At 50.3% G+C, this 23011-nt stretch overlaps 2 protein-coding genes, 1 long non-coding RNA gene and 3 pseudogenes across 4 annotated transcripts; 2 read left to right on the forward strand and 4 right to left on the reverse strand.

Moving 5' to 3' along the window:
- Positions 1 to 869: 869 nt before the first annotated feature.
- Positions 870 to 4089, reverse strand: LOC136504283 (probable aldo-keto reductase 2; annotated as a pseudogene).
- A 3023-nt stretch (positions 4090 to 7112) lies between these two features.
- LOC136504305 (uncharacterized) lies at positions 7113 to 10379 on the forward strand. Of its 2 annotated transcripts, XR_010770847.1 has the most exons (4): positions 7113 to 7589; positions 8408 to 8463; positions 9893 to 10003; positions 10127 to 10379. It is a non-coding gene; the product is annotated as an uncharacterized lncRNA (long non-coding RNA). The 2 variants fall into 2 exon arrangements; XR_010770846.1 differs by having other exon boundaries at positions 9893 to 10379.
- Positions 10380 to 11457: 1078 nt separating this feature from the next.
- Positions 11458 to 12767, forward strand: LOC136502994 (probable inactive receptor kinase RLK902; annotated as a pseudogene).
- A 109-nt stretch (positions 12768 to 12876) lies between these two features.
- Positions 12877 to 15021, reverse strand: LOC136506134 (putative pentatricopeptide repeat-containing protein At3g08820; annotated as a pseudogene).
- A 1663-nt stretch (positions 15022 to 16684) lies between these two features.
- On the reverse strand, positions 16685 to 18232 carry LOC136502663 (uncharacterized). Its single transcript, XM_066497908.1, has one exon. It carries the CDS (start codon positions 18230 to 18232, stop codon positions 16685 to 16687), a length of 1548 nt encoding a protein of 515 aa, XP_066354005.1.
- A 2817-nt stretch (positions 18233 to 21049) lies between these two features.
- LOC136502596 (uncharacterized) lies at positions 21050 to 22832 on the reverse strand. Its single transcript, XM_066497845.1, has one exon. It carries the CDS (start codon positions 22772 to 22774, stop codon positions 21050 to 21052), a length of 1725 nt encoding a protein of 574 aa, XP_066353942.1. The 5' UTR covers positions 22775 to 22832.
- Positions 22833 to 23011: the final 179 nt, after the last annotated feature.

Below are 23011 nucleotides of genomic sequence, written 5' to 3' on the forward strand. Positions count from 1 at the left end.
ACTAAATTTCCTTGTCATCGACATCTGTATCCGATCATGGAAACTAATTTGTAACCCTATGCTCCCGAATTATATAAAGAGGGGTAGAGAGTGTGGTAACATGAACACACAACACCAATGCCCCTGCAAACCCATGCACGCAACACACAAGCAATTTAATAAAGCTTTCATCATAGACTGGATGTAGGGTACTCTGTATCTAAACCAGTATGCACTCGTGTGTTGTGTGAAACCCATCTGACCTATGGCGTGTGATTCATTGGATTAATCGTCAGAGGTCAAAAACACTGACACCCTTAAAGCTCTTTTGCTCATTGCCATGCATATAAAATAGATAGTTCTCCATAATTACACATAGGCACCCACAGTTTGTGTGAAATAACTAGTATGGTTTGAAAAGGAACAAACTGAATAGAGCGGTATGATGTTTCCTTTTTTGGTGCTAACAACTGCCCTAATTTTTGGGATGTTATGCAAATAAAATGAATAGAGAAGAAACCATCAATTTTCATTACCTAAGTGTTTTCTTGAACAAAAAAGGTGGATTTGGGAGAGAAACATTATTTCTTAAGAGCACGCCACTACCAAAAGGAGTGATGCATACAATACTATTACCCTAGTTTCAATTCAACACATATTGCTCTTACTTACATAACTTTATTTATTGCTACGATGAGTACTAGTCATAGGCATGCATGCTGGTGTAGGTAACAACACCAAGCGGATCTAAAGGACATGATTGCTATGTTAATCTGATAACCTCTAAGCAGTGCCTTCTGCAAGCAAAGTATATGGAACCATTACATCAGACATAGTTGAAGATACCAGAAATTGCTTGTATACGAAGATACTAAAAGTTGGACATCAAGCTACTCAGATTTCCAGGACGACAGTGGAGGAGTCTCAGAATACTTCCAGGTGTTGCCCATCTGAAGATATCGGTCTCCCTGGACATTACTAGCAGCAGCATATGACTCGAGTTCGTTCTTTTCCTCTGGTGTGAGCTTCACAGATAATGCTCCAATATTCTGGTTGAAATTTTCGACTTTTGTTGTGCCAGGTATGGGACAAACATCGCTGCCTTGATGGCAAACCCAAGCTAATGCAAGTTGTGATGGCGTACATCCTTTTCTTGTCGCCATTGAATTAACTCGTTCAAATATTTGGGCATTCTTGTCAAGATTCTCCGGTTGAAATCTCAGGAAAATCTGCAGAACAATAAAATTCTCAATGAAAAGATGCAACTAATCATGCATATTACTATTACTAATTAGAGACCTCCAACAGATCATTCAACAGCAAGATTTGGCCATCACTACGTTGGACTCGATAATAAGAGCAATAAGATCTACTTTGTTTCCTAAACAAAATTACCCTCATTTGCCATTTAACCCCTAAATCTATGTCTAAATTACACACCTTTACCATTATGAGTCAATCTAAAGTAAACGTCTAAATTTGCATCTAAATTACCCACCCTACCATTATGATTGATAATCTAAAAAAACCCTAAATTGCACCAAAATTACTCTTGATGTAAATCAAAAGATGAATAAATTATTCTGGAGATTATGGTTAGTTAGCTTGCAATCATAATACAATTAGGGCTCGTTTGGATCATTGGAATTGAATTCATTCTAATAATTACAATTTAGATATAGATTAATTAAGCTAATATAGTTGTATATGGAATATATTTGTATATTTATTGTTAGGCATACAAGGGACATACTTATATGTTGCATTTCTATTGTAGGAAAGTGAGTTGAAGAGTTTGCTATAAGTTGAAGAGTAGAATTATAGCATAGTGATCTATAGAATCAATTTTTATCTCTTACTATCTGAATTTGAGATAGGCTTATTTGTGAGCTTGGAAAAGTTATGAAATGTCAAAATCTAAGTCAAATAGCCTAATCCATTAAGTAGATTTCAATTCTTCCAAAATGAAGGGATCCAAACGGCCTCTTAAGGAAATTTCCAGCTCAAATCAACCTCAAAAGGAGAATTTACAAGCAAAGTTGTATATATAGGTAGCAGTAATGCGACGTCACCTTCCGGACATCCTGTTCTGATAGCGAGTCAATCAGCTTTGCCCCACCAGACAAGAAGCCTCTGCCCAGCGGACTGTAAGCCACTATCCCGATTCCAAGTTCTCTGATGACATGATCAGGGTAATAACGTCATAAATAAATAAATAAATCAATCGAAAATAAGCTTACTACTAGCAATGTCACTGTCACTGGTGATTAATTCAAGTATTATGGTAGTAAAATGAGCACGGAATTAAATGAAATGAAATGCTGTGCTGGCGCTCTTTCAGGCCGCAACGCTGCACCGCTTGGGGAACGGCTGATCCACGTTCTTCTGGACGGATCGTTGGCTCAATGGTAGCAGCCTGGAGCGCGAGGCACCTACTGCGTTTGCTGCAGTTGGGAGGAGGCGTCGACGGGCAACGGTGGCGGAGGCCCTGCCCGGCAATGCCTGGGTGCGTCACATCCGGGGGCCAGCTTCTATGCAGATGCTGCTGGACATATCACGTATCTGCGACCTCCTGGAGGAGGTGCAGCTATCGCTGGAGCCAGACACGTTCTGTTGGACGCCCTCGCCGGACCAAAGGTACTCTTCTGCCTCAGCTTATGGAGCAATGTTCTTTGGATCCTCCACGGTCTTTGGTGCAAAGTTCAACTGGAAAACACCTGCCCCGCCAAGAGTTCGCTTCTTTTACTGGCTAGCCATGCACAACCACTGCTGGACCGGGGATCGCCGCTTCCACCATGGTTTGCAAGATTCAAACATTTGCATTTTCTGCGATCAAGAGCCTGAGACCCTAGACCATATCATTTTGGGTTGTTGTTTTAGTAGAGAAGTGTGGCTCATCTGCTTGTCAAGAGTACACATCAATCTGGATGGCTATTGGGGAGCTCGGGCCATGGAGTGGTGGATTGGCAACAGAAAGCTCGTCCTGAAGTTCTTTCGCAGGGGGTTCGACTCCTTCGTTTTACTGCTTGGGTGGAGCTTGTGGAAGGAGCGGAACCATAGAACGTTTCAGGCTGGTGCAACCTCGCCGCCAAGGCTGGCCATGTTGATCAAGGAGGAAGCGGAGAGGTGGTGTGCGGCCGGGAACGCCCACCTTTCCAGGCTGCTCGCGCGTGCTTCAGCTTGAGCGCCGCTGTGCTGGTAGCTATCTTTTGTAACAATGTAGTGTCTTACCTTTGGATCCAGTAGTGCTAGGTGGCTTGGTAACGTTTTTGTTACCAAGTTTCTATAACCTTGTTTTCGAAACTCTTAGCTTCTTAATGAAATACGCGCATAAGCGTGTTCTCAAAAAAAAAAAAAAGGAAATACCTGCAAGTAGGGACTATATCTTCTTCCACGTCTATAGACCATATTGACCACTCCAGCTGCACCGCGGTGAGCTCTTCTGATTGTGGAAGCAGAGGCTTCAGATAAACCTATGTATTTTATCTTCCCTTCTTCAACTAGCTTCTTGAGCTCAGAAATCTAGCAACAACGCATTCAAAAACTAAGTTTAGTATTCTCTTGTTAGAACGAACGAAAGACAGGAGCAGGAGGACAGTACACACCGTGACTTCAATGGGTACCCTGGTGTCGACGCGGTGTTGGTAGTAGAGATCGATGCAGTCGACGCCGAGCCGCCGGAGGCTGCCCTCGCACGCCGCCCGCACGTACGTACGCCGGGTCGCCGTGGACCTCCTGCTTGCCGTCGACGTACAAGATGCCGAACTTGGTGGCCAGGAGCTGCACCTTGTCCCTGATAACCCCGCCGCCGGCGCCGGAGGCGGCCTGCAGCTGCAGCGCCTTGCCCAGGAGGAGCTCGTTGGTGTGTCGGAGGTGTCGAGGAAGGTGACGCCGGGGGCGACGGCGTGGTGGATGATCCTCACCATGTCCGGCTCCGGCTTGGGCGGGCCGTAGGCGAAGGACATGCCCATGCAGCCCAGGCCCAGCGCCGAGACCTCGAGCCCCTGCGACCCCAGCTTCATGCGCGGCACCACCACCGGCGGCGACACTACCGGAGCAGCAGCAGCCATGGCGAGATGAGATGCCGAGATGGTATGTATGGTTCTTCTGCTCTCTCTACTGCTTCAGCTGCTGCTTCAGAATGTTCGGTGACACGAGCTTGTTCGTCCCAGAATTTATACTGGTGTGTTGGGATCGAGGAACCGGAACCTGAACCTGAACCTGAAGTGGCAGTAATCAACGTCAGTGTGCGATTGCATACACATGTAAGAGCTTACGTCACAGACGACCTGTGTTGGAGAAGAATGGGCTCCGGTCCGTCTGTTGATCTATCATGATGGATTCCTCTTCCTCCTCATGGAGCCAGCGCTAGCTCGAGTGTGAGTGTGACAGGCACCGTCTCCCAGCCCCAGCCACTCTTCTTTTCCTTCTTCCTTTTCCTTCTCACGTCGTTCTATTCTACTCGTCCTATATATTCACTTGCTCCTACCACCTATGCTATGAACAAAAAAATTCTTCAGCTCTTTGCCACAACTTTCTTAGAATAATTTAGCTACAAAGCTAATTCAATATGCCGTCCTGATACTTAAAAAAAAAAAACAAATATGACATCTGAATGGATGGAGTAAACTGGAAAATTGAGCGGCATTTAGCTATTTTCATTCTGAAGTCCATTACAGATAAATAAAAAAAAAAAAGCACCAACACAGACAGGACACTACCTCCTCATTTCAGCAGAAAATGGAGTGTGGGAGAAGAACTGTGTGTGATACTATGATATCAACGTGTCGATCTAATGGCTTATACTCTGCCTCCCCTATGCTCCAATCACAACTCTAGCTAACTATCACCTTTTGTTCCAAATTATAGGTTATTTTGACTTTCCTAGATAAATAGCTTTTGCTATGCACCTAGAATCCTAGATATACCATATGTCTAGATATATAATAAAAGTTGTATCTCGAAAAGCCAAAATGACATATAAATTAGAACAGATGGAGTTGGATTCTACATGGAGATGCTTCTAACTCTCCATGCTACTCAAAAATTGCAATAGTTATACTACTAATAATAGTCATTGCAAGGCTATGTAATCTAAAGAACACAAGACGACTCAAGGAATAATGGTCATCAAGTCAATAGCCACCCTTACTGATCGAAGGTCTTAAGACCTCCTAGTCTTGTTTCTTTTTCTTGTCCACCACTTACCGCTCATTTTTTTAATAATAATGGAATTAAGGTTCAGCCGTCAGCCCTCTTCAAAGGAGAGGCACCAGTCCACATTTAATTATTACAAAATAAAAAACGACTTGCACACCCAGAAGTTCCAAGCTTAAGAATCGATCTCACAAATAAAAGGCCATTCATCTGAGTTGAAGAAGTGTAGTGCCCTCCACTCTAGTAGATGACCTGCCAGCGTCATAGCCTCTCAGTGTGCTGCAACTGAGCCCAAAACCGAAAGTCAATGTGTTGCCTTAAATAAAATGGCACAAATGATTTTGGTGTCCGTTTATTAAAAATCGAATAATTCCTAATGAGCCATATTGACCAATAAATGACTGCAACACCTATTAGTAATCGTGAGTTTTGTTTCGGACCACCTTGTTTTGACCAATTATTGAATAAATCTTCAAAATTGGTTGTAGAATACCCAAAACTATAAAAGTGGCATGCCAAAGAAATTTAGCATAATGACATTGAAAGAATAAATGACGAATAGATTCCAACTCGAAGCAAAATTCACAAGTTTTCCTACCTTGCCAATTCCTCTTAGCTAGATTTTCTTTTGTTAAGATGAATCCCTTCTTTAGATACCACATAAATAATTTTACCTTTAAAGGGACCTTCAATTCATATGCTAAATCTCCTGAGTAACCCTAATACCATTATTAATTTGGTGTACGTTGACCTTATAGTGAAAGAACCATTTTTGTTTAGGTCCAGCAGGGGCGGATCTAGAATTAGGCCAATAGAGACTCAATAACATAAGGAGACTTCAAGCTGAGCTTTGATGGGACTTTTGGGTTAAGCTAAAGACGAGTTGGGCTGACCTGCTCCTTGTATTTGTGGCCCAGGGTGGCTGCAGCCCACCCAGCCCCCCCTGAATCCGGCCCTGGGCCCCAGACAAGTGTATCCATACCCACATTTAAATTGATATGCATAACGCTAGCCGCTAGATTTAATCGCTCAGTAAGCTTATTTTCCATTAAAGCTCTTTTAAAGGAAACATTTAATGGGTTTGAGCCCAGTACATCAGCGATCATTGCATTCTTCTGTCTTACGATATTGAACAAATTTGGGTAATGGAATTTCAAAGCCTGGTTTCCCGACCAAACGTCCCCCCAAAATCTGATTTGGTTACCACTTACTAGCTTAAATCTTCCTAAGCTCAGGAATTGTTCTTTGACTCCTATTAGAAATATTCAGAAGTGAGAATCACTAGGTTGATGGGGGATGTGTGGAACGAGATCGACCCGAGTTGGCGTATTCCCCAAAGATGCGGGTACCTCCAAATCGAGGGGACCAACTGAGTGGACGCCGTCTGCTTCGGTCGCGCGAGCGCAAGGCGGCGCGGGTGCTAGGCCGTGCGGCTTTCCTCCATCGCCGGCCGCCGTCGACTCGAGTAGGGCTTTCCTCCGGCGCAAGGCCATCGTTGAGGGCGCGACGCTCCTCCATCGGGCGGGGGCCGCCGTCGAGGGCGCGGCTTCCTCCGTCGGGGTCGTCGTCTGGGAGCGAGCGCGGGTGCTAGGCCATCGGGGCCGGGGGCCGCCGTCCAGGGAGCGTGCATGGGACAGCGCTGCTTCCTCCGTTGGGGCCGCGAGATAAGCAGCTTATCCATGGCGCGGCTTCCTCCGTTGGAGCTCAGATGTGGACGCCAGAGCGGGGCGGGGCGGCGCGGTACGGAGCGCGCCAGTCGGGCAGAGCCGTGCGTCGCGATGGGAGGTGGAAGAAGGAGACAAGCCGCTGACAGCTGGGTCCCATATACGTAGCAACTAACGGAGTTAACCGTCCCATTCATCCAAATCTGCTCCATTCCACGTACCAAACAAAAAACTGAAACGGCTCCGACCCTCAGACCAAACACGAAATTGGTTTATCCCATCAAAAAAATTGAGTTGGATCCATCCCAACAGTCCTAAACCAAACACACAGAAAGAGAACAACCACTTACCGCTCATACAAGGCCGGTCCAACCAGCAGCTTCCTCCTCACCTCTGGCAGCTTTAGAAGTGAAGTGGAGGAAGCAGGTGCTTTGCAGAGATCGAGTGACTAGTCCCCACAGGAGAGAGCTCGAATCGAAGAAGGAAGGCAGGAATCGAAGAAGGAAAGGCAGGGGAACGAAGGGAAAGGATCCATCTCCATCGTCTCCATGGGAAACATCATCGATCAGGTGCCTAACGGGAAGAGACCATGACCATGGCCATGGTGATGATGATGATGATTACTACCCCTACTACCGTACAGCCTCTAGGTGGGAGGATGAGCCTGCACAAGCCTCTCGGCCTCGTCAGCAGTCTCTAAGTCCCATCCATGGAGGCGTCAGCGTCACGCCGGCGGCCACCGCCTCCCTGGCCCACGACCTGCAGCTCAACATCGAATCCGCGCCCATGGTAAACATGCAACCCACTACGCCTGTACCTGCTTTCAGTACATTACTAGTGAATTTTCCAAGTGATATTATGAATGAAATGGATGCCAACCTATGCAAAATTGAGTTTTTTTTAATCTAGGATTATTTTGGTCTGCTAGCTAGGAGGAGAAGGTTTAGTTTCCTGCACTGTGTGATGTGCGCTTGTGTTAAATTTTTTTGGATGCAAACATGACTAGTTTACCTCGCTCTTGCAACTTCTCTGAACATTTGGCCTTTTCTACTCTTTACAATAAAGACATGAACATAAATACATAATGCTCTACACTGTAAACTTTGCCGTGATACAGTTTGGTTGTTTTGTTTTAAACATAATTAATGTACATGAGCTGCAAATCTCAAGTTGCTAAGACGGGCACTTTTCATGCTACATTTTATTCACTGAGTGTTTTCGGTTGCACGTGCATGACTGCGTAAGTTCTGCAGAGGAGACGTTGTAAACCAAACATTGGATCTTAATTTGCTTTCGCATCTTTGTAGGCCAAGTTTCATATTTCTGATCTCTATTTTCTTTGACGTGCTGATGTATATGGCAGCCAATGAATCAATAATATCTACTAATATGCTGCAGCAGTAGGGATATTGTGACTGCTAGAATATTACTGTATGGAAACAGTTGCAAATCTTAAGATTTTGATGCCATGTCATGGCAATTAGATTAATTTCCTTTGCCCCCAATTCCCCCCCTTCTTTTCCTAAAATGAGATTTAATTTGCATAACAAAGGGAAAGACTTGCATATAACAAAGGGAATTTTGTTTTGTCTCTGTCATCTTTTCAGATTCCTGAAGGGCTCAAACGGCATGTCACATCATCCAAGAAAGCACAAATTAAATGGTAGGGAGAGAACTTTTGAAAAGCTTATATATGCGGCTGATGTTTTTTCTAATATTTGCACATTGATTCTGTGTACGTACTGATAGCAAATGTGCTTCCATTCCCCTCATAATTATTCGATACAGTTAGTTTTTACCATAACTTGCTTGGGACTGAAAGGTTATGTTGTTGTTGTTATCGTCGTCTTTACCATAGCACCAAAAAAAAAGAGTTCCAGTACGGAGTTGGATTTTATAAGTTGGGGGTCGTTTTCAAATTGACTTAAGTTTCAAGGGAATCACTCAAATGCTTTAATTTTGGCATTTCTTAAGATTTGCAACCTCCGAACTTATCAAATATAACACAGATGAGCAAAGCTTTTGCTTGCTTAATTCTAACAAAAAGGTACCAACAAACAATGGGCGGAAGAAATACTTTCAGTTCTTAACTAATGTTGTTAAGAGCTGAGAGTCCAAATATACATCAGCTTTGTCAAGACATTAACTTCTTTGAAATGTGCACTAGTTTTATTTGAGCTGCGCACTACCTTGATTTAGTTTTACTTGTGATGTAGGACATCAACAAGGTTTCTAGTAACGTATTTGAACGTTGATTTTTCTAGTTATATGCTAGCAAACTTATTGAAAATATAATATACCATAGAGTAAACTTGATAAGAAATCTAACTGGTATAGTTTTCACTTTTCAAGTGACGTATCCAAATATTGTTGCTTCTGTGGTGACAACCTAACAAAGCTAACAGCACGCATTCTAGTATGTCAAGTAAGAAAGCATATGTGTGTAGCATATAATTAACATCTTTCTTTTCTAATGTATAAGATGGATTCTGAGACAAGCAGAATCAATACAAGTTCTATTTCAAATTGAAAAAGTAAAGGAATTGCATTATATCTCTATTTGCACAAAAAACACAGGTACAAGGACATGGCAGAGGCATACAAGGATATGAACAGGCACGGAGCCAGCGGTGGGGCTAGGGGGGCTCCAGCCCCCCCTACCGCTCGCGAGCAAGCGAAGCCCCGTAGAGCCGCTCTCTGAAATTTCAGCTGTAGATGTACAGATAGGAAGGACTGAGATTTGCTGAACCTCTTTTCTTGCTAATTGCCGTTGTTTAGCCCCTCCTAAATTTTTTCCTAGCTTCGTCCCTGGATATGAAAACCCCACCAAAAACACAAACTGAAACTGCTCTTACCAGGATCCAGAGAGCAGATTTGGAGGTAGCTATCTATCTGTATAACTAGATTAGACCACTGAAAGCTGGTCGGGGCAGGAACCTTACCAGCGCTTGCTTCTTTAGCATTCCATCATATATATGTTTAACTCATTCTATCGAGAAGCAATTCTTTCCCGACACCTCAAATCGCAAAGTTATTATTCTCACCAATGGCTATAGATGTTCATTTTTTCTGTAATGCTGTTTTCTCCTCAGGATATATTTTCATTTTACAATCTACCGACCGCATCACTCCCTGTACCAGACTCAAACCATCACCCGACGCCGCCACCAGAGGGAGTGCAGTTTGTGCTGAATACTTTGCCGGTCAGATAATATATATATGTTTAACCACTACAAAGAAAGGCTTACTGGCAACACCAAGTTTCTAAACAATGCCTTGAATTAACATTAGCTAATCATTGCCTCATCTCTTGCAACTATTGCCAGGTCCATAACAAGTGCATTGGAGATGGTGATGGCTTACTGCTTATGTTGACACAGCAGACCCAAGGGAGTCCACAGATGTGCCACCGGAAGTGCATGAGATGGTGATTGCAATAACTCAAGCACGCACTGATAGGGATTATCAGACAGTTAATGCTCTTCAAAGAAGCCTTGACAAAGCTGGATATAAGTACTCTAACTAGCGTGATAATCCTTATATATCATAAATTTATTTAGCACAGTACTTATTTTGTTTCAAATTTCAGTAGAAGTTGGATAAAATACTACTAGAACTGCTATTGTAGATTACCTTCGAATTTTTTATAGATCATAAGCTCATAAAAACTACAGAATTAAATGCAAGACACAGTACCATTCAGGTTTACTGATGGAGCTTAATTCACAAAAAAATACAATAATAGCATAATTAAAAAAATGATTGGAATCATGCACTATGCAGTTTACGCATTAAATGAACTGTTGCAAACCAAAAAGAAAAAAAGGAAGAGCTATAATATGATGAAAATGCTGGCCAAAGTTACACCATTGTGATCCTACTCGTATACATGGTTTATTTGAATCATGCATAGTGCATGATGAAAATGCTGTCTATAGGGTTCCAATCATTTTTACCCTGCTCAGTAAACTGCATAGTGCATGATGAAAATGCTGTCTATAGGGTTTGCTCCTACATGCCATTACAACCAACCCTATAGAAACCAAATGTCTGAAATACCAGCATCTGAAAGCAACACACATTGTAGAAACTTGACATGTGAAATGGCATCGGTTTTAGAGTAAAAGAATATAAAACAGGCAATATAGTTTTAAAAAATCGCAGTTCAATGGGTGGCAACACCCTTGAGAAATAAAATGTATTTAATATAAAACCATTTACGATGCCTAAGCCCTTTATTCACAATCTGACACAAACAGAGAGGGGAAAGCATAAAATTAAGCAGTATCTTGGCCATTTTAATTTCTGAAGTAGATTACAAATAAAATACAAGAGCAGAAATCAGAAAACTATCAATTCCTTTCAACGAAATGAATGGAAAGGGAACTACATACCAATCTGCCATGCATTGTGCTAGTAACTATGCTCCAGTCCCAGCTCTAGCTGACTACAGTTTTACATCGGGAAAATTGGTCGCCGTATCCAGAAAATACCATCGAAATTTTGCCGCTCCGTAAAATACCATCGAAAGAATGCAAGGTCACCTGGATATAGCATTCCGTCACGTTTGGAGCAAACGCCGTCGCCTCCGTCAAGCTCGTCCCCTTTTCCTTCCTGAGGTGAGCGCGGCCGCTGCCTCTGCTCCAGGCGGGGGGCCATGGCAGCGAGCTCCGGCGTCTGGCTGCTGCGGGCGGAATCGCGGGCTGGTGCGGTGCAGCTCGGGCGGAGGCGACTTCGGCGAGCCGTGGCGGAGCTGGCCCTGCACAGCAAAGAGGCAATGAGCCCCAATGACTACACTCTACGTGTCTCAGACGCGCAACCACCGCTGCCACTGCCTTCAGTCCGGCCAGCTGTCACGGCTGCAGCCGCGGGACGGAAGAAGCTTTTCTGCTTCGGTAGGATTCCTCAGCCCTACGACCTCGAGGACCTGCTGCGCGCGTCCGCCGAGGTTCTTGGCAAGGGCACGTATGGTACCACGTACAAGGCCGCGATCAAGTCTGGGCCGGTCATGGCGGTGAAGCGCCTCAAGGAGACTTCGTTGCCGGAGCGCTGAGTTCCGGGACAAGGTCGCGGCCATCGGTGGGATCGACCATCCCAACGTCGTGCTCCTGCAGGCTGCAGGCCTACTACTTCAGCAAGGACGAGAGAAGCTCATGGTGTACGATCGAGTTCGTGGCCATGGGCAGTCTTTCCTCCATGCTTCACGGTCCGTGCTCTGTTCTTGTCAAGCGACCTGCGACTGCGACCCCTCTCTGTTTTGTTGACCGACGGGGTTCCTAATTGCAGGCAACCACGGCTCCAGCCGGTCGCCGCTGAGCTAGGAGTCGAGGAGGCACATCGCGCTGGCCTTGAGTACATCCACACGACGGGCTCCATGGCCACGCACGACAACATCAAGTCCTCCAACATCCTCCTCAACCGCACCGTGGACGCGCGCGTGGCCGAACATGGGCTCACGCACCTCGTCGGCCCCGCGGGCGCGCCGACGGCCCGCGTCGCGGGGTACCAGCGTACCGTGCGCCCGAAGTTGTGGCGGACCCGCGCCGGGTGTCGCAGAAGGCCAACGTGGACAACTTCGGCATGTTGCTCCTGGAGCTGCTGACGGAGAAGGCGCCGACGCACGCGGTGCTGCACGACGAAGGCGTGGACCTCCCGTGGTGGGCGCGCTCCGTGGTGAAGGAGTGGACGTCCGAGGTGTTCGACATGGAGCTGCTCAGGCACCCGGTACCCGAGGAGGAGATGGTGGAGATGCTGCGACTGGCCATGGACTGCACTGAGCCCGCCCCGGACCAGCGGCCGGCGATGCCCGAGATCGTGGCGCGCATCGAGGCGTCGACGGCGTGCGCCAGACCAGCCCATGATTTTTCCCGCAGCAGCCCAAGGCCGGAGCTCGCCGCCACAGGGCCCCTACCTGGAGCCGAGGCTGCGGCCGCACTCACCTCAGGAAGGAGAAGGGGAGGAGCTTGACGGAGGCGACGGCGTTTGCTCCAAATGTGACGGAATGTTATATCCAGGTGACGTTGCATTCTTTCGATGGTATTTTACGGAACGGCAAAGTTTCGATGGTATTTTCCGAATACGGCGATCTTTCAATGCTACCAGACCAATTTTCCCTTTTACATCAGATGAAAATGCAGATGCTCCAACTCTAGATACTGTCCAATATTGCAAAAAGAAACCATCTGTATACTACCAATAGTCATTGCAAGAGCAATAGCCATCTCTAAAGCAATGAAATCGATTGTTATCTCGAACAATAATTTCGCGACAGGTTATCCTCGATATGAGCTTGATGGCAGTGTGGCAGTCACTGCAAACTCGGAGGTTTTTGGTGACCCTAATGGTCTATCCTGGTTCAGTAGTAAGGAGGCTGAATGCATTGGCAATTTTCTCACTGTGATGCACAAGCGTGTGTTCCTTCTCCTCATTTTCAATGTCAAACATCACCACCTCAGTAGTTGGTTTATAACCCATGGCCTTCATTTCCATGCCTAATTGATCGAGCTTTGCATAGATTTTATCTGAGAGGGGATGTGATTTGTCTCCAACATGGAACTCGTGGACCTTACCATCAAGTTCAACCCAGCTAGATGCAGGGACCTTCTCAACCCCCTTTGCCTTCATTTCCAACCTGAGCTTTGCAGCATCTTCCACTGTTAGAGTATATGTTAGAAAGCATGACATAATTTCCAGAATTCCATGGCTCCAATCGAATGAGCTGCTTCAACACATGTTCAGCAAGGTCAGCGTTCCGATGGATCTTGCAACCACCAAGGAGTGCTCCCCATACAACAGCATTTGCCTCCATTGGCATGTCTTCAATTAACTGATGAGCCTCCTCCAGCAACCCCGCACGACTGAGCAGGTCAACCATACAACCATAATGCTCAATCTTAGGGCTTATGTGGTACAACTGACTCATGTTACGAAAATAGCGCTGCCATCTTTTACAAGGCCACTATGTGTACAGCTGCAGAGCAATCCCATGAAGGTATTATCATTCAGTGTCATGCCTGACTTTTTCATCTGGCCAACAAGCGCAAAGGCAATCTTCTCGTGGCCAGTCATGCCGAGCCCCAAGATCATTGCATTCCAAACAATGATATCTCTCTTCCTCATCTGCTGGAACACCATCCACGCCTCACCTGTGTTCCCGCACTTGGCATACATATCAATCAGTGCAGTACCCAGGACGGGTTGTCAAGAACCTCATCCCAGTGCAGCATCCCAACTACTCTCCGTTCCAAATCCAATGCACCTAACCTTGTGCATGCTGAGAGCGCCCCAGCACTGTATAACAATCTGGTCTTATTCCCTCCACCTGCATTGCAAAGAACAGTTCCAGAGCCTCCTGGGGATGCCTATTGGAGGCGTATCCCCCAACCATTGCGGCCCAAGCCACCACATCCTTGCTCTTCATCTTGTCAAACACTTCCCTAGCCTTGTCCATTTCCCCACACTTGACATACAAGTCCAACGCCGCAGTTGCCACAAACACGTTCCCAGCAATCCCCTCCTGCTCTGCCACCCTCCACACAGCCTCCCCATTCACCAAATCAGCGACCCGAGCGCACGCGGTTAGGACCCGCACTGCCGTGAAGCTGTCAGGGCGCATGCCACTCGCGAACGCCCTCCTTGCAACTCCGACGGCTTCCTGAGCGCGCCCCGCGTCCATGTACGCGGTGATGAGCGCGGTCCAGGAGACGGTGCTGGGGTGGGGCATTTCGTCGAACGTCTTCTGGGCGTCGAGCAAACGGCCGCATTTCGCGTACAGGTTGAGGAGGGAGGTGAGGACGTGGGGGTTGGAGTGGGAGGGGAGCTTGAGGGAGCGGGCATGGAGTTGCACGCCGGCAGAGAGTGGGTCGGGGAGCCGGGAGGCGGCCTTGATCGCGAAGGGGAAGGTGAGGTGGGATGGGTTGGGAAGGAGGGAGTGGAGGCGGAGGGCGTGGAGGTGCAGGCCGCAGGAAGAAACAGCGCGGAGAAGGAGCTGCGATAGGTCGGTGAGGAGGAGGTCCAGGCGGAGGAGGCGGCCGTGGATGAGCTTGACGGTGAGCGGTGGGAGGTGGCTGCTGGGGCTGACGCCTGTGAGGAGGACACGGCGGATGGCCTCGTCGGCGACGGCGGCCGACATAAAAGCGCCAAACGAAATGATTTTTTCGTTAGAGCATCTCCAGCTGCCGCCGTGGCTGTTGCCGTAGCGGCCATCGAGGAGGCGACCGAGGCCCGCTGGCGCCTTGTCGTCCTGCTGGCGCTCTTCCTCGTCCGCCTCGAGGATAGTGGGGATCGGGGAGTGGAAAAGGAGGACGGTGGATCTCGCCAGGGAGGCGAGGTCGGCGTCGGACCTCGCAGCGGAGCGGGAGGGCCGCCGAGATGGCACGCGGCGATGCAGCGGCCGAGAGTGGAGAGGGAGAGGGAGAGGGAGACAGAGCCGGCTAGGCGGGCCGAGACGGCTTGCGGCGGGGATCTATATAATCAAAAAAAAAATCAAATTCTTCACGAAATAAATCTTAGTTGTCCACTTATTTAAACTTTTTTTTTTCAAAAGCCAACAATAAGAGCACGCCAGATATATACAAAATAGAGAAAAAAACGTACAAATATATAAAAAGAAAATCTGTTTTATTTAGCAAAAAAAAAAAAAATCTGATACGCACACAAAGAAAGTGACGGCCCCGAATCTCACCGAATTTCGTCCAATTCGGTGAGGTCCGAGATAAACCAAATTGGCCAAATAATTTCGGCCCAATTTAAATTTCTAGCCTAGTATAGAGTACAAAAGCCCAATGATATCTTCCCCAGTATAAAGTGCAAAGCCCATTCTAGAAACCCTAGTTTTTTTCATTTTTTTTTTCGTTTCCTTGCTCACCCGGCGGTGACTACGCAAGCGAACACAAGATCAGGCTCTCGGTCACTCCTCCCACTGCCATTCTTTCCCGTTGCCCTCCACCATCTCTTCCTCAAATCCATGGCGAAACCTCGTAACCACCATAACAAATACATGGCGGTGATTTCGCAGCGAATCCTTTAGGAGGGGAACAACATCTACCGATGCCACAAACGTAGAATATAATGGAGAACCAAGGTGCAGAAACATCTACATAGCACTGCGCACTGTAGCGCTGGTCGCCGAGGACCACTGCCAGTCTAGCCATCGCCGACCACCGCGAGATGCTCCAAAATGAAATGGAGCGTCCCAGCCCAGCAGCTTCGTAGACATCATATCCTCGCCCGCGCACTACTGAATGCTAAGCCACCTTCGAACGCCATGGTAGGCCTCGTCAGCACGCAAGACACCAGCATCGAGGGGAACCCATCGCAGCGTTGCACTACCGCCGTCTTCAAGCCATAACGTTGTCGCACCACAAGTCACGTCGTAGCCTGCCTCCGAAACCACGCTGCAGGGTCCACAACACCTAGGTGCCACCCTCAAGCAAATCCGGGCTCGCCTCCAAGCAAATCCGGGCTAATCCTGCAGGGGACGCACCACCAAGGGGCTTTGCACCATAGATCCAACCTAATCTAGTCGTTGTCGGCACCGAAATAGCCGATGACGAGGCAAGCACGAGCCATCGGACGTTGGCGACAAATACCATGGAGAAAAAGTCTCGCGGGCTGCCGCCATCCTCACTGTTGCACACACCTTCAGTTGCCGACTCCCCTCTAGGATGTAAAATATCTCTTCTCACCGTTCCCACAGTGTATGAGACAAATGTGTGCATTTCGATTAGCGTCGTATTCTATGGTTATGATTCTACCAAATATGCCTCTTAGATTGGTGTGCAAAACACTTGAATTGAAATTTTTCCTAAAGAAATTCATGTACAAGCCAAAACACATTACATCACCTTTTGTACATCCGTGCATGTTCACTTTTTCTTCTGTTGTTAAATCCTCACCAGCGCCGGCGGGTCAACGGTAACTACACACTCAATACCATCGTGTGCCTTGTCGACCGTCAATGGCGCGACGCACCCCTCCCTCTCCAGAGGCGCCATTGCCGGCTTCTCCGCCGCCGCCGCGTCCTCCTCACTGCACCTCACGTGGTACAGGCTGCCATCCTCCACGTCGTACAGGTTGCCCGTCCTGACCTCCTGTGCCAGCGCGCACGGCGCACAGAACAGCCACTTGACATAGTCTGCCACGGCCGGCCGGCCGCCGCACATGGACCGGTCGGCCGGCAGCCCGAATCGCCTCCGCATCTGCGCGCGCCAGAAGCCCCCGTACGTGAGGCCGAGCACGGAGAGCAGCGCCCCCGTGGCGCCGACGAGGTACCCCAGCGTGGGGTCTTGGATGTTGAGCGCGGCGACGGCGAACACCAGCACCGGCGCGGCGCAGAGGAGCGCGAACGTGAAGACGTGCACGTACATGTTGCCCATGCCCATGCGCTCCATGTTCCACCCGAACACGCAGAACGCGCAGGTCAGGGACAGCGCCGCCACCGTCGGGTCGTCGGCGAGGTCGAACAGCCCGCCGGCCCACTCCGGCCTGGCGACCGCCACTCTGCTACCGCTGCTGCACTGTGCCTCCTCGTTGGCCATCACCGCGTCTTTCACCGCGACGGTCTCATCGTCGTTGTCGGTGGACACCTCCGGGAGCTGCACGATCCTTCTGCCGAGCGGGCCGTACACCATGTAGAGCGCGGCGGCGACGGGGGCGGCGAGCCCGAACCCCATGCAGAAGTTGACGGCCCAGTCGGGGCGCGTCTCGCTGCTGAACGCCCAGAAGAGCGTGCAGTAGGCGTACTGCGCGAAGCACGTGGCGTGGAGCAGCAGCAGCACGACGGCGACGTGGAGACGCTCCCGCCGTGGGCCGGCGGCGGCGTTCTTGCAGTAGACGCCGCGTAGCTCGGCGGCGTCGGCGTCGCGCCACCGGAGCAGGAGCGCGAGGTGGTGGAAGAGCCGCGGGTGCTGGTACACGCACATGATGGTGAAGAGCGCGTTGAGCACCTGGTTGGCCACCTCCGTCCACCGCCGCCGCCGGGACGCGTCGGGCACCGCGGAGTTGAGCGCCCCCGTCATGAGCAGGAACACGAACGCGACGCCCGCGACGACGAAGGCGAGCCACACGAGCAGCGCCGCGTTCGTGGGGCGCCTCGCCCAGGCCTTGCACCTGGCGCGCAGGGCGCGCCAGTCCACGGTGCGCACGAACGCCGGCGCGCGGAGGGATAAGAGGCGGGCGTAGGCTGCCGGTGCGTAGGCGGCAGTGCGCGCGCTGACGGTGGCGACGCGTCGGAGCACGGCTTGCGGAGCGTTGACCCCGAAGCGGTGCAGCCATAGGTCCTTGGAAGGCGCCGCCCTGAGGAAGTCCAGGAACCTCTCCATCTTCGCCTTGCCATGGGGTTCGACTTGCTTGCCTGATGTCTCGTGTGACTCCATGGTTGCAAGCTTCTCCTTGTCCATCAGAGCTGCGAGGGTAATCCCTCCAGCTTCCATAATCTGAAGCTACTAGTTGTACTAGTTAGTTGCAGGTGTTCAACATATATACCCAGTGCATGATATGATTTGGTTAGGGTTATTTTAACTGTAACGAAAGGGATTAGTAGCTTGGTGTGCATTCTTTCTGGTAGAAGAGTGCAGTATTGACCCATGACCCCTGTTAAATTTGGCAGGTTTCTGCTGAAACTTCAACCTGGTCTTGTTGCTGGTGCTTGAAACAGTCAGAAGATTTCAGCAGAGAATAGCACTGGGAAGTCAAGATGGGAAGGCACAGTGAATGGACCAATTCAATTCAGTCTCGAGTGCACGTGTATACATTCAGGTTCATAGATATGCAGCTCTTGCATTACTGATGCCATAACAGACTTCCAGGAAGATACTGGATGATGCAGAATATTCATATCATCAGTGAATCAACTTTGGCATGCTGTCAAAGTTCAGTTGAGGCAAAGCTACGTCCAAATGTATGGGAGAAACCGAGGAAGAACAAATGTATGGGAGAAACCGAGAAAGCTACGGCCGTTCAGACTGGACAAAGCTACGTCCAAATGTATGGGAGAAACCGAGAAAGACCATTCTTCCAAGTACATGATTAGTGTGGATGCTATCTAGACTACTTGAATCGACTTGGTACACCAACAAAACAATAAGTTTGACAACATGTAATCAGGACATTGGAAAAAAAAGGAGAGAATTTCTTATTTGACACCAGGACAAATGACCCGTTCCTTTGTTGGCCCTTAAAAAATTTCCGTTCCCTATTTGACACCGAGTTCAACTTTCATTCCTTATACGACACTCCGTTGGATTTGTTATCCGTGAACCGTTAATTGCCCTGTGAAAAGACGATTTTGCCCCTGTGGGCCCCACCACCTTTCTCCCTCCTCTCCTCCCCTTCTCCCTCCTGTCCGTGCCCGTATAAGCAGCACGCCGGCGGTGGAGAAGGTAGGTGCGTCGCGGCCCCCGCCGGCCGTCCCCGCCGCTACGGCCGGAGCCCCCTCCCTCCTCCGACGAGCCGCGCCACCCTCCTCCTCCGCCGAGGAGGAGGAGAAGAGGGTGAGCTGCCGGCAGATCCGGCTGCCGAGGTGCGTCGCCGCCGCCGCCGACGGAGAAGAAGAGGCGACGCGCCACCGACAGGGCCAGCCACGGACCGGAGCCGTAGGCGGGGAAGAGGAAGAGGTGACCACGCATGGCAAAGGGGCTACGGCAGCGAGCAGCGCACACAGCGCAGTGAGAGAGGAGCAGGGGCCCAGCAGCGGAGGCGTAGCGAGCCGCGTACCGGCTCCTCCCGGTGACCATACCTGCGGTGGCGTAGGCGACCGTGCTGGAGGCTGCCGCTCTGGGGGGGCGCCCACGGCAGTGCGCCGCATGCGCAGGGGCCCGACGCGCTCGGGCCGCCCGTGCAAGGGTTGCCGCTCCGAAGGCCAGACGCGTCGAGGGCTTCCCTTACGGCGTCGGTGCGCCACCCAAGAGGGTCCATGCCTGCGCCGACGCGCCTCCCGCGTGGGTGGCCACGTCGGGAGGGAGGAGAGAGAGAGAGAGATGCGCGCACGGCGGGGAGAGGGGAGGCGGGATAGCGGCCGCGGGCCCGCGGTTGCCGGCACCGGCGGGTCCGGCCGCACCGAAGGGCGGCGGTCACGGGGGCCCGGCCGCTGCGCCGCTAGATCTAGAGGAACAGAAGAGAGAGAGGGAGGAAGAGGAAGGAAGGGGCATGCTCCAGTGTCTCTGCGGACACGTCGGGAGAAAGGGAGGAGAGGAGGGAATAGGGAGAAGGGTGGTGGGGCCCACAGGGGCAAAACCGTCTTTTCACATGGCAGTTAACGGTTCACGGATGGAAAATCCAACGGAGTGTCGTATAAGGAATGAAAGTTGAACTCTGTATCGGAATGAAAATTTTTTGAGGGCCAAGAAAGAAACGGGTCATTTGTGTCAAATAAGGAAATCTCTCTAAAAAAAAAAGAGGAAACATGTAATAAATGCTTTTCAGCACACCATGTGAGAGTTGCAGAGTTCAGTGTGGCATTTACTCCGTAGATCTTCAGATTTAGACAAAAAAAAAAAAGAACATGAATAGAGATAATCAGATTTCAGAAGTTCAGAAAAACAGGTGCCAAACCAGCGTCTGATAAATTCGTAGACATACTCAACTCTATTGTGTTCTACTCTGCTCTTTACAGAATTATGAATAGGCGCAGAAGAAAAATTCAGGTTCATGGCCCCGTTCGGCTCGGTGAAACTTGGTTGAATTGGTTGAAAAATACTGTTTCGGCTGAATTGTTGTAAGAGAAAAACACTGTTCCGACTAGAAAAACAAGCTGAATAGTGCGGATTTTAAGATAAGCCGAACGGAACTAAGAAAAAATAAGCTGAATAGTGCCCAGGCCCGATCATTTTCGTCTCTTATACTCCTTGCCATTTCAATGCTGTTGCAAAACGTCCGGATAAAGTTATACAAACATATGTCTAGTTGGCCTTCATCTGTTTTCAGAAATACAGTTCATATGCTTGCGAATGATTGAGCTGTTGTAAAGTTTGTTCTTTTTTTGAAACACGGTGACACGAATACAGACAGAAGAAGCTGTACAAAATGCCTTTACTTTCCACATTGCAGCTGGGCTTTACTACTCCCTATTACAAAATCTACAATTCCATCTAAATCTTGTGCACTTCTGTGACAAGTATGTGTTCCTGTATATACACACCAATAAACTCCATAAAGAAAAGAATCGACTTCCTGCAATCCTATTTTCACCAACAAAGTGGAGAAAAGAAGCATCTACTGCACAACATAAATCCCCAATTTCCACTGCTTCTCTACAGAACAATCCCCCTGGTGTACAAAAGAATGAGCAGAGACACCAGGGTGACCATGTTGATCAATCTCTTCACCTTCTCCACTCTCCAACTCTCATCAGACGACATACTATGATCAACATCTTCCACCATTTCTCGGTTCGACTTCGCCCCCAATAACGATACATCATCTTCCTCGCTCGCCGTCGCCGTCGCCGATGACGAAACAGAAGAACTGCTCGCCTCCCCGTGACGAACAACACTGCCCTCGTCTTCCACCTGCACAACCACGACCTGAAGAGGTGGTGCCATGGTCGTTTCGTCATGAACAACAACCAGATGATCATTTGCCGGTGACGCATGTGACACTGAAACCGTGTCCGCAGCACTGAAAACGTCACGATGCTTGGGGGACACCGCGAGCAACGGCTGCCCGCTGTCGACGTGATCATCATCGTCAACGACCTTGGAGTAGAAGACCTCGCCGTCGACGTGGTACATGCTCGCCGTGCGGACCTCCTGCGCCAGCGCGCAGGGCCAGCAGAACAGCCACCGCGCGTAGTCCGTCAGCGACTTGGAGCCGCAGCACGCCGCGCTCCCGGGGAGCCCGAACCGTCTCCGCATCTGGATCCTCCAGTACCCGCCGTAGAGCAGGCCGCCCACGCACAGCAGCACGCCGGCGGCGCCCACGGCGTCGCCGATGACGACGTTGTGGATGTGCAGCGCCGAGACGCCGAACACCCAGAGCGGCGCGAAGCAGAGGAGCGCGAACGTGACGGCGTGCACGCACGCGTTGCCGAAGCCCAGCCTCTCCATGTTCCACCCGAACACGCAGAACGTGCACGACAGCGAGAGGCACCCGGTCGCCGCCGCCTCGCCGCCGCAGTCGAGCATGCCACCGGCCCACTCAGGCTCCACCACGACGTGGCCACTTGACGTTGGATTCATCTTTGTTGCCGCTGACAAGGCTTGTTCGGAGCAGGCGAGCTCGTGGCACCGGTCGCCTTTGCCCAAGGGGCTGCACACGGTGTACACGGCGGCGGCGACCGGCGCGACGATGCCGAGCACGAAGAAGCTGTCCTCGGCGAGCTCCGGGCGCGTGGTCCTGGTGTACCCCCAGTAGAGGCCGCAGAGCACGTACTGGGAGACGACGGTGACATGCAGCAGCACGACGACGACGGCGATGTGCGCGCGGTCCCCAGGGCGCGGCGCGGCGGCGGCGGCGGCGGCGGCTCCGTGCTTGCAGTAGTCGGCGCGGAGCTCGGCGACGTCGGCGGGGCGCCAGCGGCAGAGCAGGAAGAGGTGGTGGCAGAGCGCCGGGTGCTGGTACAGGCTCATGAGCGTGAAGAGCGCGTTGAGGACCTGGTTGTTGATCTCGATCCAGCGGTTCCTGTCCGCCGCCGCCGGGAACGCGCCGTCCAGGAGACCCAGGAGGAGGAGCACGAACATGCCGCCGGAGACGCCGACGCAGAGCAGCCACAGCACCAGCGCGATGTTCATCGGGTTCGCGATCCACTCCGTGCACGTCCCGCGGACCGAGGCCCAGTCGACGCCGCTGGGCTTCCGGCGGCGCCAGACGGAGGGGAGCTCTCCTTCTCCGAGGCAGTGCGCGCTCCGCTGCGGCTTGCCGTCGAGGAGGAGGTGCTCGGTGAGTGCCGGCGTGGGGAGTCTGTAGCTGTGGAGGCGCACGCTGGCGCCATGGTGGCCTCCGGTGGTTGGAGCATCGTCACTGCCGGCCACAGCCATGGCGCGACGGAAGTGGTACGTACGCACCAAGAACGTGGGCTGGCATATTTTTCTTGGCGTTTTAATTTGTTGAGAGCCTCTGGCCTCTGCCCTGATGAGAATGAGACATGAGAGGGGACGGTGAGTTCATGGGTCCCTGGACGACCAGAGTTGACCCAGCAGCCCAGAATGGTCAATCTTGGGTTCTTCTCCAGGTTGAAGAAGCGCCTGCCGTTCAGGACTTGGTGATGCAGCTTC

Source organism: Miscanthus floridulus, chromosome 14 (genome assembly GCF_019320115.1).
Source record: "Miscanthus floridulus cultivar M001 chromosome 14, ASM1932011v1, whole genome shotgun sequence".
In the NCBI taxonomy this organism is placed as follows: Eukaryota; Viridiplantae; Streptophyta; class Magnoliopsida; order Poales; family Poaceae; genus Miscanthus; species Miscanthus floridulus.

Bases quoted from the DNA above. Each gene is read 5' to 3' on its own strand.
- LOC136502663 (XM_066497908.1), bottom strand. From the start codon at position 18,232: ATGGAAGCTGGAGGGATTACCCTCGCAGCTCTGATGGACAAGGAGAAG.
- LOC136502596 (XM_066497845.1), bottom strand. From the start codon at position 22,774: ATGGCTGTGGCCGGCAGTGACGATGCTCCAACCACCGGAGGCCACCAT.